The sequence below is a fragment of the Caretta caretta genome, chromosome 10, assembly GCF_965140235.1.
Source record: "Caretta caretta isolate rCarCar2 chromosome 10, rCarCar1.hap1, whole genome shotgun sequence".
In the NCBI taxonomy this organism is placed as follows: Eukaryota; Metazoa; Chordata; order Testudines; family Cheloniidae; genus Caretta; species Caretta caretta.
Genome location: NC_134215.1, coordinates 15024827 through 15041729, shown reverse-complemented (window position 1 = coordinate 15041729; position 16903 = coordinate 15024827). Strand labels below are relative to the sequence as shown.

At 45.0% G+C, this 16903-nt stretch overlaps 1 protein-coding gene across 11 annotated transcripts in view; it reads left to right on the top strand.

Moving 5' to 3' along the window:
* The window catches only part of TRRAP (transformation/transcription domain associated protein), a 155550-nt gene extending 153580 nt beyond the window's left edge, over positions 1-1970 (top strand). For all 11 annotated transcript variants that reach the window (XM_075132690.1, XM_075132691.1, XM_075132689.1 and 8 more), the window contains one exon: positions 695-1970. In XM_075132690.1, coding sequence (XP_074988791.1) covers positions 695-979 — 285 coding nt within the window. In that variant the 3' untranslated portion in view covers positions 980-1970. The remainder of the gene's footprint in view (positions 1-694) is intronic.
* The last annotated feature ends 14933 nt before the right edge of the window (positions 1971-16903 follow it).

Sequence of the window (16903 nt, the reverse complement as noted above, 5' to 3'; positions counted from 1 at the left end):
TAGTCTCTTTCCGTCATGGCCCTGGAGACTTTAGCGTACGTATTTGCATTTTTTTTTTTTGGACTTAATTCTGCCATAACAGATTTGTCTCCCCAACATGCGATGAGACTTGGTACCTCCCATTCGGACCATGCTGGAGCTTGTCTGCGAATCCGGGACTGCATGGTCTCTTGTGATGGTGGACTCTGCATGATCGCCTGTGATGGTGGACTGTGCTGATGGTGACCAAACAGGAAATTCAAAAGTTCCTGGGGCTTTTACTGACTACCTGGCTAGTGCATCGGAGTTAAGAGTGTTGTCCAGAGCGGTCACAAGGAAGCATTCTGGGATGGCTCCCAGAGGCCAATAACGTTGAATTCCATCCACAGTACCTGTAACCCGGAACTGCGATCTCGATTTTAGCGCTACTCCATTTGCCGAGGTGGAGTACAGAAATCTGATTAAAGAGCCCTTTTTAAATCGAAAAAACTGGTTTGGTCATGTGGACGGAATCAGTTTTATTTCGAAGTAACTCGGTTAATTCCGAAATAACCGTGTTTTGTAGACCAGGCCTTAGTCCTCTTAACCTAAAGGGTTAAGATTACAAAGAGACCAAAATGTCAAGATGTAATTTATTACAATTTAGTTAAAAAACTATAGTCTCTTGACACTTCTTCTAGTTAAACATAATTATCTAATTTTCTCCTTCATGCAGGTTGATGGCATCCTGAAAACTGTGCTACGGGATGAAATAATTGCTTGGCACAAGAAAACACAAGAGGATACTTCCTCTCCACTCTCAGCAGCCGGGCAACCTGAAAACATGGACAGTCAGCAGCTGGTTTCACTAGTTCAAAAAGCTGTTACTGCTATCATGACTCGACTACATAATCTTGCTCAGTTTGAAGGAGGAGAAAGCAAAGTCAACACTCTTGTAGCAGCTGCAAATAGCTTGGATAATCTCTGTCGTATGGATCCTGCCTGGCACCCTTGGCTGTAACTTGAAATTTAGATCTCTCTTTTGCTGCTCTTGTGTTGTGAGCCATGTACCCTGGTAAGAAGAAAATGTGAAGAATTCATTTCAAACCATGGCTTACCCGTCACTGCCTTTTTCATCAGTCTTCATTTTAATCATGTTTACAGAAATACTACAATTTTAGTGTTTTAAGTTAATTTCATGACAGCGGTATTTCATGTACGAAGAAATGTGCTGATTTATTATTCAAAGACAACTTCCACAAATAGCTTAAAACGAGGGGGCGAGACTTAAAATGTGTACAGACGAATTTGATAACAAGTGCTGTAATACTGGCACTGTTAGATTTTTAGTAATGGCATATCCTAAATCTGCAGCATGTAAACTTTTTATACACTTTAAGAAACCAGTATTCCCAGATCTTTGATTTTACTTGGTGAAATTTTACTAAATTTTCCTTCATTATAGTACTATGAAGGGACATGTGAACTGTTTAAATACTATCCGTTTTAATCCTTTCAGAAATTTACATCAGCTAAGTTGGTTTGTACAGAGATTTTTGTAACAAAAATGTATAGCAATGACTTTTTTTGGTTAGGCACTCAGAAAAATGATGAAAAATTTGCTGGCTTTTCTTGGAGCCCAAGTTATGTACAGTGAAAGTGTAAGCAATTTTGGATATTTAGTTAAATGTTTGACTATGTATAAAAGGAAGTTTATAAAGAGGAGGGGAAAGTCATCCATTGATACATGTATGTGATGTAAATGGTATAAAGAAAAGCAAAAGGAGCTATAAAATGAACCAGTCTGATACTTTCGATTAGACTTCTATAGATACTGTAGCTTCCTCAGAAAGAACCTGTTTCAATTTCTTCGTAATTTCAAAAACATCAGTTTAACGTTTTATTTGAGTCTTTCTGTTCTGTTAGCATTTTTATAAACCTGCAGTGTTGAGAATGTTATGCTTAAATTTGTACAGGGTGATTTTTCAAAATAAATATTTTGTAAAATGTTCTATGGTACTTATGTCAATGTAGTGTATTTTTAGGTACAGGAAAATGAAATAAGTGGAAAAGGACCCACATCATGGGTAATACTATAAATGAAGTAAAAATTGCCTGCATCTGAACATAGGTAATTATATTATTGGGAGTTGTATATAACTAGTTCTTGTTTGAGTGATTGTATTGTATTCCACTGAGTATTATGCACCAAGAGCCAGAGCTTTTCAAAGTAGCATTGCTCGGCAGTCCACACGTGTCCTTGTACAGTAGAACGTTAGAGTTACGAACTGACCAGTCAACCACACACAACATTTGGAACCGAAAGTACACAATCAGGCAGGAGCAGAGACAGCCTCCCCACCCCAAAAAAAAAGCAAGTGCAGTACAGTGTAAAACGTAAACTGCTAAATAAAATAAAGGGAAAGCAACATTTTTCTTCCTAGGGCAATGGCGATGTACACGTCATACCCTTCGCCTGCTTGCACCTTTGCTGTCTACAGCTATGACTGCAAAGAGTCTGTTGTCCTATGCATCAATCCATGGGCACCATACTCAACGTTCCATTGGAGTTTCTCTCTCCTCTTTGGTGGTGGACAGACCCACTACAAATCTGCTCTGGGATGCCCTTCCTCCCATCCTTACCGACCATTATAGTCATAACAGATGCATCACTCAGGCTAGGGCACGCACACTGGAGATCACATGACATAAGGCACCTGGACCATGTGAGAGACCAGGATGCACATAAACATACTCTAACTTCTGACAATATGCAAACCATGCCACTTGTTTTTACCGGTTATCCGCTATCGTCACGTCCTCGTCATGTTATATACCACCACCGCCACCACATTATACTATATAAACAAGGGGGCATAAGGTACAGTGCTGTGTATGGAGGTGATTCGCCTCTGGGAATGGTGCATCGCACAATGTTTTGTCAGCAACCTACCTGCCCGGCACCCAGAATGTGATCGCAGATTCAACAAGGAACTTTGCAACTGACCACAAATGGGAGTTGCACAGCACGATAATCACAGACATCTTTGGTTGCTGGGGTACATGAATCAGAGACCTTTCTGCATCACACATCAACACCAGGTGCACCCAATATTGCTTCAGAGGAGGACTCTGTCCACTTACTGGGTGATGTGCTGGTCGTTGATTGGGCGAACTACACCTCTCCTCCCCCCACACACGCATTCCTACTCTATCCTCCACAAACTCCAGCAGGAGAGAGCGAGAGCTATTGTGGTTGCTCTGTTCTGGCCTCGCCAATTCTGTTTCCTCTTCTCTGCATGTCAAAACAACCTAGAAATGTCTGGAGCAGGAGTGGAGAACTGCTGACACAACACAACGGCAGACTTAGCATCCATGGATCTGGATGACTACTCCTGATGCATGGTTTGGATGGATACCTCCATTAGTATGAGAATGCTCATTGGCAGTGCAAGATGACCTCTCCAGTAGCCAAAAGGACTCCACAGTGTGATTCTATCAGGCTAAATGGGCACGCTTCACCTCCTGGGCCCAACAGCAAGGTCTTGCCTCTGAAGCTGTGGGCATCCCCATGCTCTTAGATTATTTCCTCCATCTGAAAACCTCGAAACTCACTCTCAGCTCCGTCAGACTGCGTGCAGCTGCAATTAGTGATTTCAATTCTACAGTTGAAGGGCATTTGATTTTTACCCACCCCTTGACCACCCGATTCTGAAAGCTGTAAATATCTGCCCATTCAGCCTATCACTCCCCAATGGGATCTTAATCTAGGCCTTACCTCTTTAATGAACTTTCCCTTTGAATTGCTGGCCTCCTGTCCTCTCTCTCACCTCTCCATGAAGGTCGCTTTCCTTGTTGCCATTATCTCAGTGAGGAGGGTTGGTGAGCTGGGAGCCAAGATGGCAACCCCCCTTTCACCACATTCCATAAGGATAAGGTCTCTTTGCAACTGCATCCCATGTTTCTGCCAAATGTGGTCTCCCAATTCCACCTCAGCCAACCCAAGCATCTGTACCTTCTTTCCAAAATCACATGCCTCAGACAAGGAATGGTGGCATCATTCCTTCAATGTGCGTAGGGCCCTGGTTTTTTACCTGTAAAGGACAAAGCCTTCCAGAAGTCTCCCAGGCTATTTGTCCACAAAGCCGAGAGAATTAAAGGACAGGCCATTTCCACCCAGATAATCTCTAAGTGGATCTTAGGGTGCATTGTGAACTGCCATCACTTGTCAGGGCACTCCCCACCAGATGGGATATGAATCCATTCCACGAGAGCGAAAGCATCAACCACAGCCATGCTCAACGACATGCCCATTGTGGACATATGTAATGCAGCCACATGGAGTTTGGTGCACACCTTTTCCCCTCAGTAAGCTCTGGTACATGACTCTGCGATGGGCATCTCATTTGGTGCAGCGGTGTTTCGTTCTATGGTTCCGCCATCGTCCTCACACCCTCCTCCTATCTAGGTACTGCTTGTCAGTCACCCTCAGTGGAATACAATAGGGACCATCATTCAAAGAAGAAGAGGAGGTTACTTACCTGTAACTGGATGTTCTTTGAGATGTGTAGTCCCTATCTGTATTCTAATCTCACCCTCCTTCCCCTCTGCTGATGGCTCTGTAAGTTTGTGGTAGAGAAGGAACTTCAGACACAGTCGGTCCGCCCCACCCTTTATTGCCTCCAGCCAAACCACAAGGCAATACAAGGGTACATGCGCAGACCGTCGAGCGATACTACTTTGAAAAGCTCCGACTCTGACTGCATGCACATAACCCTCAGTGGAATACAGATAGCAACCACACATCTCGAAGAACCTCCAGTTACAGGTAAGTAACTTCCTCTTATTTACTCCTGAAATTGTTGAGCTGTGTATTGGACTTGCAAATAGTAAATGTATTCATGGGAAAAAACACCTTGTAAGTATGTAGATAGTCCTTGCCAGCTTGGGGATCAACTAATTTGTTAGCCATCTGTCTCCCAAAATATGGTTTTAAATGAGACTTGAACCATTTCATGTTAACTATAAAATTAACTTTTGAGTGATTGTTTCAGAGGTCAAGATTATAGCTGAAGATGACTTGTGGCAGGGGATTTACAGTTCTCAGACTAATTTCTAGTCAGTTTTCCTGAAAAGGGATAATGATGCCATCATTATCCAGTGCACTGCAGTACTCATTCCGATGCTGCATATTTGGGGAACTTTACCTACTTGTGTTCAAATGCAACCCCTGGCTCTGATGTTTGTGCACGCCTTCCTCATGTGTTGCAATCCTGGCTTTTACAGTTGATTTTAGGGGCAGTAGCAAGCAAAATTATCTTTCCTCACTCTTCCTTTTGCCGAAGGGCTCCAAATTTCAGAGACTCAATTCCATGAATGGGAGCACCCACTGAAATCCTCTTCTTTCTTTTGTTCCTCCCCTCCCTGATTGTCATGGCAAAGTGTGTCAAATGGAGCAAGCTGAAGCAGAAGAGCTTCTTCATCTGTGTGCGGAGACACTTTCAGCAGCAGCAGCAGAAAGTGTCAGTTATTCTTACTCTGAGTTACTCTGAGCCCACAGATCCTTACTCAGCCAAGGGGAGGGTGTTAGAATTCAGATGCCTTGTTGGGGCCTCTGCATCTCCAGACACTTCTCCATTGACACTTCTGCAGGGGGTAAGTTGGCCCTCTTCAGCTGTTGGTCTGGCTTGCTGAGTCCTAGCCTCACCAAAGATTTCAGACTCAAGTCCAAAATACTCCATGAATCTCCTTGTCCAATCCACCTCAAAGGAGAAAATCACCAAGTCTTTAATTGAGTAAATGTGCAAGGAATCCAGCATCTTCTGGACTGTTCTTCCCAAGAGGAAGATCCCAAATCTCTTAGGCTATATCTACACTGGTGAACATTCTCAGGTTCTGGACCGTATACCTGCTTATGCATGCTCTCCATACCCACACCAAGTGTCCACATATCCTGTGCTGGACACAAGTACAGGGAGTCCTCGGACTTATGACACCCAAATTATGTCGGACGCCACTTACGACACTTTTCGATTGACTGCTCATTTCGCCCCTACAATGCTTATTTCGCCCTTACGACACTTGCTTGAAGTCACTTCCTGGTTGTGTTATAATGGTATGGAGCTGGAAGGGGTCGCTTCTGATTGGCTTCGAGGCAGTAGGGTAGCTTGTTGCCGGGTAGGGTTGCTGCTTGCTTTTGATTGGCTGAGCCCGGGGCTGGGAGCCAATCAGAAAGCTGGCACAGTGATTGGCTGAGGTTCAGCATGCGTGCTGTTCTCCCTGGCTTTCTGAGCCTGTGTTGCAGGCATTCAGAGCAGCATATGTGAGTTTATATGTTTATTTGAATGCTGTTTACAAAATACAGTGTACAGTAAATACATTGATGTTGCAACATTAGTCATCTATAACTCACTTAGTACAAAGAAAAGGAGGACTTGTGGCACCTTAGAGGTGAACAAATTTATTTGCGCATAAGCTTTCGTGAGCTACAGCTCACTTCATCGGATGCATTCAGTGGAAAATGCAGTATATAAACAGAGAACATGAAACAATGGGTGTTACCATACACACTGTAAGGAGAGCGATCAGGTAAGGTGAGCTATTACCAGCAGGAGAGTGGGGGCTGGGTCGGGGGGGAGAAACCTTTTGTAGTGATAATCAAGGTGGGCCATTTTCAGCAGTTGACAAGAACGTCTGAGGAACAGCGGGGCGGGGGGGGAATAAACTTGGGGAAATAGTTGTACTTTGTGTAATGACCCATCCACTCCCAGTCTTTATTCAAGCCTAAGTTAATTGTATCCAGTTTGCAAATTAATTCCAATTCAGCAGTCTCTCGTTGGAGTCTGTTTTTTGAAGTTTTTTTGTTGAAGAATTGCCACTTTTAGGTCTGTAATCAAGTGACCAAAGAGATTGAAGTGTTCTCCGACTGGTTTTTGAATGTTATAATTCTTGATGTTTGATTTGTGTCCATTTATTCTTTTACTTAGAGACTTTCCAGTTTGGCCAATGTACATGGCAGAGGGGCATTGCTGGCACATGCTGGCACATGAATAAAGACTGGGAGTGGATGGGTCATTACACCAAGTACAACTATTTCCCCAAGTTTATTCCCCCCCCCCCCCCCCGCTGTTCCTCAGACGTTCTTGTCAACTGCTGGAAATGGCCCACCTTGATTATCACTACAAAAGGTTCCCCCTGCCCGCTCTCCTGCTGGTAATAGTTCACCTTACCTGATCACTCTTGTTACAGTGTGTATGGTAACATACAGTGTGTATGGCTATTATTTCATGTTCTCTGTGTATATAAATCTTCCCACTGTATTTTCCACTGAATGCATCCGATGAAGTGAGCTGTAGTTCACGAAAGCCTATGCTCAAATAAATTTGTTAGTCTCTAAGGTGCCACAAGTCCTCCTTTTCTTTTTGCGGATACAGACTAACACGGCTGCTACTCTGAAACCTGTAATTTAGTACAGAAATCTGGGTTATTAGGGTGAAAATAGTGTATCAAGCCTTGGTTCAGGAACCAATCCCCCCTTCATACCATTGATTCCTATGGGAAAAGTGGTTTTCACTTGCATTTCAACATTTCAATGCAATTCTGAGGAACAAATTGTGTCAGAAGTCCGAGGACTCCCTGTATGGTGCTGTGTAAATGTGTATACCTGCGTCCATGCTGCCTCTGTTACTCAACGTTAGCGTACCGTTTTAGGGGCAGTATCTCAGAGTTCTGTGCAGAGAAGGAGATGCTCTAGGAACCGCTTTACTGTGTGTTGTTGGTACTGACCCCACCACTTTCATGTATTTGGCTATGCAGTCCCTGATCACATCTCTCCTCACTGTTATTTGCTGCCAAACTGGGTGGAAGACATAGAAGCAATGGGATGACAATATGGTTCTACTCCAGCTCGGTATTGTGGGACAAATGGATTAGGTGATTGGTGAGATGCTGGATGGAATTTGGGTAGAACTTTCTGACATATTGAAGATGGCTGACCTTGAGGGTGAATGGCAGTTCATTCAGCTCACATGGTACATGTGATGAATGCCAGTATTGCCATGGATGGACCGTCACTTCTGGTGCAGGAGAACCAGCACGGTATGGTGGGAATGCATCTTTCTGGAACTCTGGAATGACCAACAGTGGCTACAGAGCTGCTGAATGCGGAAACAGACCTTCATGGAGCTGTGTGAAGAGCTTGCTCCAAACCTCCAGTGCCAGAGCACTCAATTCAGACCAGCCATATTGGTCCAGAAGTGAGTGACTATTGCTGTTTGGAAGCTGGCACCCCAGATAGCTATAGGTCCATAGCAAACCACTTTGGGGTTGGAAAGTCCACTTGGAGGCACTGATTGTGCAGCTGTGCAAGGCAGTTAACACTGTGATCTATAAGAAAAGTTCCAGACTTGAGAGGAGGGGGTTTCCAGGCTGTACAGGGGCCATCGTATCCCACTACAAGGGGCAAGTGAGTGTGTGAACCAAAAGGTTACTTACTGTTCACTTGTTCGGCTAGCCTCAGTGGACCACAGAGGCAGATTCATGAATACCAATGTGGGAAACAAATTGGAAAGGTTCATAATGTCAGGGTGCTGAGGAGATCAGGATTGTACTTGAAGAGGAAAGTAAAGATTTTATTCCCCAGAAATGATAATGTTCTGTATGATCTGTCTGTGACATCCGTTATTTTGAGACCCCACATACCTACTCCCAAGTTGGTTCATGAAACTATACCCCAATGTCAATGACTCTGGAAAAAGGGAATTTAGTTACAAGCTCACTAGCTGCAGAATGATCGTGGAGTGAGTGTTCGGTCGACTGAAACCTCATTGGCACTCCCTGTGCACCCATCTAGATGCCAGTGTGGCTGACATTGTATAATCGTTGCCTGTTATGAGCTCCTTCACATTTGTGTGAGTAATGGGGAGAGCGTCTGTCCCAAGTGGGCTCAAGACATGTCTGGTTGACAAATTTTGCACAGTCAGCCAGCTCCCACCCGGTTCACAGTTCCTGGTTTACAGCGAGTGTGGAAAAGCAGGGATGCCATTTATCTGCCTGTGCTGTGGGACACCTTCACAGGCCGTACAGCTGCTGGAAAATCACATACTCATGGTTTTGTTTCCCTGTAGATGAAGATCATTAGCCATTCATTCCAGTGAAAATTCTCACATTAAAGACCTTTATAACAGGGCACCTCCACTGGGTTAAAACCTTAGCGTTCGGTTTGTGCGGTGGAGGGTGGCAGTTGAGTTGTAATGCAATCATTGTGCAATGCTTTTGTCTTCTCTAGTCACAGCTGTTTACAAACCTGTGTTATTGGGAGCACTTCTCTGTCTTAATGCCCTGATAATATTTGCTTGGGGGAAAGGGGGTGCGCAAATTCTTTTCTCAAACTATTCCTTGCCTGCAGTGCTAACTGTACTTAGCAGCTGTTATGGAGCAGTAATTGCTTCTAAGATTGAAACCGGGCAGGGTTTGGGGGCATGGGTGGGAGAGAGACCATTAAATTACTGGCCAATGCCTCTTTCATTACTTGAATTACTTACTTACTTACTTGAGTTGTGTTCCGATTTTCTGCATGTGAACTTAGCTGTAACAACATTTATCTACCTATTTTCTGTGCAGTAGCTTTCTGCTGCATTGAGAACTAGGACTGCTTTCTGTATGCACAAAGCACTAACTTTCCCCATCCCTCCCATGTATTCTTGGGACTTCAGATATTTCTGAGGCTGGGGGAAGGAGGGGAACAGACAGAAATGACGGCACCACACGGTTACAACATTCCATTTCTTGTGCTGTGAATCACCCAATCCCAAACCTGAAAACATCTTGTGTCCCTCATGCTTAACAAAGGGGGTCCATGCACAAGGCAAGGAAGCTATAACATTTATTAAAAGTACTATAGGAAATATGTAATAAAAATGTTTAAAAAGAAATTTAAAACATAACAGGTCTGAATCTGAATAATTGCCAAATGTTAATATCTCTGTAGCCATATCCTTGACCCTTCCCTACCAGTGGAGGAACAGCAGGGGAAAATTGTTCTTGGGGAGATCTCCTGCGTGGGGTTCAGCGACTTAGTGGGGTTCAGCGACTCCTGCAGGCTGATCATTCTCCTCCTGGATGCAAAGGCGGGGCCCTGTGCTAGGGGTTTCAAATACTGGTGGAGGATGTGGTCCTGGGAGTCTCGCAGGTTCCACGTTCTCCCGGTCACCCGATTGTGTTTTGATTCTCCGGCTCAGCAGCACCCTGGGTGGCATCTGGAGGAGGATGGTAGTTCATAGACAGGTGCAGCAGCCACCTAGGTAAACCTGTTGCTATCCAGTCAAAATAAGGGCAAGGCTGCTATTCACTAGGGAAGCTGATCAAAGATAATAAGGAACAGTTGCTTTTGGATCAGAGAAGGCTAAATCGGCTTCTGTGTGTGTTTCTCCTCTGCTACTAGGACGAGTTTATCAGCAGATTTTAAAAGGGGGAATCTGTCACACAAAATTAGCCAAGAAGGCCATGGTTTTCAGACGTAGCAGAACTGTTGCTCGTGTCTCTACTCCATCTTCTGAGCAGGCAGGAGAGTTTGTCTGAGTGTGTATTCCTTCATCCCAATCTAAACTGCTTGAACCTGGCATCTTGAATATTGAGCAGCAAGTCCAAAACAAGATGGAGACTATTCTAGTATTTTGTAAGGCTTCTGCATGCTCAGCCTATGTAAGAGTTTCTTACTGGGGTGGGGTTAAGATAGAAATATGAACTCTAGGAAACTAGGCATTCAGTTTTAATTTCCTTCCAAAGTGGCCTTGGTCTGTACCTCCTACCATTTGCATCTTGGTTTACTAAGACCACCTTATCTATCCAAATCAGGTTAGGTTTAGCTGCCCATAGTGTTTACGGACTCTTGTGACCTGTCCAATTGAACTGATGACGCACAATTCCCTATGGGCCCCCTCACTTCTGAAGTTCCACAAGGATCCATTCTCTCTGTTTCTCCTCGCTATGTACATGTACATCCACTAGGGTCAGGCAACACGGACTCAAGCGCCAGCAATATGCAGATGATAACTCTAGCTCTTCTTCACTACAGACAACCACACCACTACCACCAAGATGGCCCAATGCTTGGAAGAGATCATCTCATGGATGAAGAACAGCTGGCTAACAGCAAACCTGAGCAAGTTTAATGTAATGCTGGTGGGCAGAGGGAAGCATTCTGAAGAGGTCACAGCCACGATGCAGTTTTCTTTTGGTTGAAGGTACATACCCACAAATGGACAGTTAGAGTCAAGGAGTACTTTTGCATTCCTCACTACTGCTAAGTCCCACATAGCAGTATCCATGAGTAACATCTCTTATCTTTGGTATCTTCCTATCCTGGAAACCTAGCTTTAGTTATCCATGGTTTTGTCATCTCTCAGCTGGAGCACAGCAATGTAATGTGCATGGGCATGAAGCCTTCACCTCTTAGGGAACTCTAGCTAGTACACAATGCTGCAGTACATCTCTTCAGCAATCCACGCTCCTGTGTGCACATCACACCTGTCCTCCACTCTGTACATTGACTTCCCATAGAATATCAAACCAAGTTCAAGGTCTCAGTCCTTATTGTCAATATGGTCCAGGGCCTGGGCCCAGGATATCTAAAAGACCACCTGAAGATCACAGTAAAGACCATGGTTAAGAACTTTGCTGCTCTGGCACAATGGAAAACTCTACAATAATTGCAAGTTGCTACAATTGGTGCAGGAGATAGAACTTTCTCAGGGAGCTGGCCCAAAACTGGGGAATGAAATAAAGAGCATCACAAATCTTATCACCTTCTGCTCCAAGTGCCAGGCTCATTTCTTTGCCTTCTCTAACACAAACACATAGCAACATGTATATTTTTTAAAAAAAATCCCTGTCAGAACAAGACACTGCATATGCTTCTTATCCTGGGGAGATGAGAGAAGAAACGTGTGACAGATGCTAGTCCATGTTGCTTAATGCACTAGTGGGAGGTGCTCAGGTACTACTGAGATGAGCCTGGTATAAGAACCTTTATAGAATAGAAAGTATCATTTTGATGAAGATGCTGCTTTGTCAAAATCATGCCAGCAAGTGAAATTTCTCTTCTTATAAAACCCAAGCCTTCCTGTATTTTCTATGATTTCCGTCATACTCCAGTCATTCATAACTAAGATTAGTTATGAATACCTAACAGGAAATTGCTTCCTTTTACCCAGGACCTCAGCATCTGAAAGAGAATATGGTATATGCTACATATGAGCAGAGCAATAAAAATGTATCTTAATAGATATGACCAATTCAGGAAAACATCTTTTTCTTACTCATTTGTTTGTCTCAATGTATCTGCCTCAGGGAGAGATCATTCCTAGAAAGGAACTAATCAGGTAACCTATATTTCATTCAGAATAAAACAGAATGAATGGCAGGAAAGTGGAGGTAAAACATTTGTACAGGCACATACCGGCAAACTTGCGATAAAAGGGGGAAGCTGTCTGGCCTGATTCTGACTCTCCCAAGGGCCATGACTGAACTTCCATACAGGCATCTTACTACAGGAACCTTAGAAGGACGTTCCAGGAGAGGACCCAGGTGCCTTTTTCTATTTTCATACAGCCTGTGACACAGCTCCGGTATGTTGTGGTGCTGTCTGGAGAGGAAGGTGACCTGTCTACACCAGTATGGTCACCGCTGTTGCAAAATCGTGGTAAACCTTGTACAAAGTATGCCTTGCAAGGTATCATTTGAACAGTTGCAATCTGCTGAGTTTTATTATATTGTTATAATGTGTGTAACGACATTGTGGGTGGAGTTATGAAATTTTGCTATATGTTTGTAATGCCAACATGTTGTGAGACTGAGAAACACCCACAGGTTAGCGTCTCAGAAATAACAAAGGAGCTGTGAACAAGGGCCTCTCCATGTCATCTGCGAAGACACTGCAAAGGACACGTGCGCAAAAGGTGTGAACTAGAATTTGCAATTCATATGAAGAACTGATGGTGAAGCATGTATGCTGTCAAGGTTCCTCCCCCACTCTGAACTCTAGGGTACAGATGTGGGACCTGCATGAAAACCCCCTAAGCTTATTTTTACCAGCTTAGGTTAAAACTTCCCCAAAGTACAAACTATTTTACCTTTTGCCCTTAGACTTTATTGTTGCCACCATCAAGCGTCTAACAAATATATAACAGGGAAAGAGCCTGCTTGGAAACTTCTTTCCCCCCAAAATCCTCCCCAAACCCTACACCCCCTTTCCTGGGGAAGACTTGATAAAAATCCTCACCAGTTTGCATAGGTGAACACAGACCCAAACCCTTGGATCTTAAGAACAATGAAAAAGCAATCAGGTTCTTAGAAGAAGAATTTTAATTGAAGAAAAAAATAAAAGTATCACCTCTGTACAATCAGGATGGTAAATACCTTACAGGGTAATCAGATTCAAAACATAGAGAACCCCTCTAGGCAAAACCTTAAGTTACAAAAAAGACACAAAAACAGGAATATACATTCCATTCAGCACAACTTATTTTATCAGCCATTTAAACAAAACAGAATCTAACGCATATCTAGCTAGATTACTTACTAAGTTCTAAGACTCCATTCCTTTTCTGTTCCCAGTAAAAGCATCACACAGACAGAGAGAACCTTTGTTTCTCCCCCCACTCCAGCTTTGAAAGTATCTTGTCTCCTCATTGGTCATTTTGGTCAGGTGCCAGCGAGGTTATCCTAGCTTCTTAACCCTTTATAGGTGAAAGGGGTTTTTTCCTCTGGCCAGGAGGGATTTTAAAGGTGTTTACCCTTCCCTTTATATTTATGATATATGCCATAGAATTGCTTGACCCCATGACACAGCAAGAATTCTTCCAGCAAAAAAGGGTCAAGATATAAAAAGGGAGACCAAAGGCCCCTGACTATCTCTTTCCTACCCCATCTCTGGACTGGTGAATTCTAAGAGGGGAAGTTTTGAACAAAAGGACTGAGGTCCCCAAAACTATTTAGGCAACCTAGAGAGACTCCTAGAAAACTAGCAGAGTGGACATCCTTGTGATCATTTTGGACTACATACTCTAATTCACCTGTAATGTATTTTGTCTGCTTTTAACCTTGCTGTAACTCTCATTATTTTTTCTTAATTGATAAATCTTTAGGTTTAGTTTACTAAATGATTGGCTACAGCATTGTATTTGGTGAAATCTGGAATATATTTTGACCTAGGGTAAGTGACAGGCCCTTTGGGGCTGGAAGTATCCTAATGTGTGATGAATTCTGGTTTTAATAACCGTCCATCAAAAAGTCCAGTTTGTCCGGATGGCAAAGAGAAGCTGGGGAGCCTAAGGGTGAACGTGATTCCCTGGTAAGGCTAATGCAGTTATTCAGGAATGCACTTTTGTTACTGGTTTGATGAAATCTAATTGTAGAATATACCACCAGGTTGGGATGTCTGCCCTTTTTCTGACAGTCTGACTTGAGTTGGGCACTCCTAGCTGTGAGCTACTCCAGGCACCATGACGTACGTATACACAGATTATTTATGCTCCTGAAAGGAAATATTTTTTGGGGTGGGGAAAAGGAGAGGCATTTCAGAGATATTCCTGGGAGTCAGAATGTGAGCAGATTAAGTGCTTAGATTTTTTTTTCATGCTTTTGTAACATGAGTTTCCACCATTGTGAGTGGTGTATACCCAGTCATGAGCTGCCAAAATCTTAACGGGTTCCCTCCTCACCCCATGAGGGGGTCGTTGCCCACCCCTGTCCCCCTGGGACTCCTGCCCCATCCAACCCCCCAGTGTTCCTTGATGCCCCCCCTGACCCCTGCCCCATCCATCTGCTTCCCCTGTCCCCTGACTGCCCCCAGAACTGGGAGGTGGGTCTTGTAGGCCATCATAGTGGGTGCCCACCCCACCCCTAAGAGCCAGAGGTACCTGCCGGGGGGTGAGGTGGGGAGTCCCAGAGGTGCTTACCTGGGGCAGCTCCCAGGAAGCATCCAGCAGGTCCCTCTGGTTCCTAGGGGCGGGGGAGCGTAGCTGGGGGGGAGCGACCGCTCCCCCACTGGTCACATCAAAAGTGGCGCCTTAGGTGCTGACTCCCTGGGTGCTCTGGGGCTGGAGCACCCACGGGGAAAATTGGTGGGTGCAGAGCATCCACTGGCAGCTCCCCACCCTGCGCCTGGCCCCAGATCAGCTCCACTCCGCCTCCTCCCCTGAAAGCACGCCCCACTCTGCTTCTCCGCGCCCCCCCCCCCCCCAGCTTCCCATGAATCAGCTGTTCGGCAGGAAGCCAGGGCAGGCTGAGAAGCAGGCAGCAGCTTCCCGCTCAGGCCCAGGGATGCGGAGGTGAGCTGGGGCGGGGAGTGGTTCCCCTGCACCCCCCCCCCGGGTTACCTGCTGTGGCATGGGCGGCCCTCCTCGCGGCCCCCCGTCCCAGCTCACCTGCGCATCCCTGGGCCTGAGCGGGAAGCTGTGGCCTGCTTCTCAGCCTGCCCTGGCTTCCTACTCGAATCAGCTGTTCGGCGGGAAGCCGGGGGGGGGAGGGGGAAGAGAAGCAGGCGGCGGCTTCATACTCAGGCCAAGGGTGGCGGAGGTGAGCTGGGGCTGGGGGTGGGGCGGGGAGCTGCCGGTGGGTGCTCTGCACCCACCAAATTTTCCCCTTGGGTGCTCCAGGGCTGAAGGTGGAGGTGGTGCCTAAGGTGCCACTTTTGGCCGGTTAAATTTAGAATCCCTTTCAGAACTGGTTGTCCCTCATAGAACAACCGGTTCCAAAAGGACTTCTAAATTTAACAACCGGTTCTAGCGAACCGGTGCGAACCGGCTCCAGCTCACCACTGTGTATACCATTTTCACTAGTGCTGGCCCCAAAGCAGTAAATTAAAAAAATTCTGTCACAATTGATGTTCATTTTATAAATGACTGTTCCTGAGGGAGAGATTCTTAAGCCGGAAGTCTTTTTCTATCTTGTGTGATCAGTAATTGTCTTAGCAGGTAACTTTATGTATGGCATTGTACAATGAATGAAGTTCCTGATTATCATTAAGAACAAGTTACATGATTGTCTATTATCAGTGCATCTCATTTTCCATGATTGTAGTTAGAGGTTATCTGTGCAGCTATGCTTGAGATATCTATAAGCAATGCTCATGCTGCTGAGCAGATACTTAGAAGTCAAATACATCAACTGTAGATAATCTCTGAAGGCATGTTACTGCCTTTAAAGTTTCTTCTCTGATAAATCACACCTGCATCATTATATCTATCTATATCTATTGTGACAACGTTCCTGCTCTACCTTGGTGGGTCTTGCGCTTATTGGCGGATTTGCTCACCTTGGAGCTTCACGGCAGCCCTCAGCTTGGCCGTTTTTCTGAACCCACAGTCCAGGTCGACTCCTCCTGTGTCTGACCAGGAGTTGGGAGGATTTGGGGGGAACCCGGGCCCGCCCTCTACTCCGGGTTCCAGCCCAGGGCCCTGTGGAATGCAGCTGTCTAGAGTGCCTCCTGGAACAGCTGTGTGACAGCTACAACTCCCTGAGCTACTTCCCCATGGCCTCCTCCCAACACCTTCTTTATCCTCACCACCTTCCTTCCTCTTGGTGTCTGATAATGCTTGTCCACCTCAGTCCTCCAACAGTCCGCATTCTTACTTTCAGCTCCTAGTGCCTCTTGCTCCCAGCTCCTCACGTGCACACCACAAACTGAAGTTAGCTCCTGATTAGCCTGCCCTGATTAGCCTGCCTTAATTGATTCTAGCAGCTTCTTGATTGGAACACCTGCAGCCAATCAGCCTGTCTGTCTTAATTGTCTCCAGAAGGTTCCTGATTGTTCTGGAACCTTCCCTGTTACCTTACCCAGGGAAAAGGGATCTACTTAACTTGGGGCTAATATATCTGCCTTCTATTACTCTCCTATAGCCATCTGGCCTGACCCTGTCACACTATATAGAGATCAATAAAATAA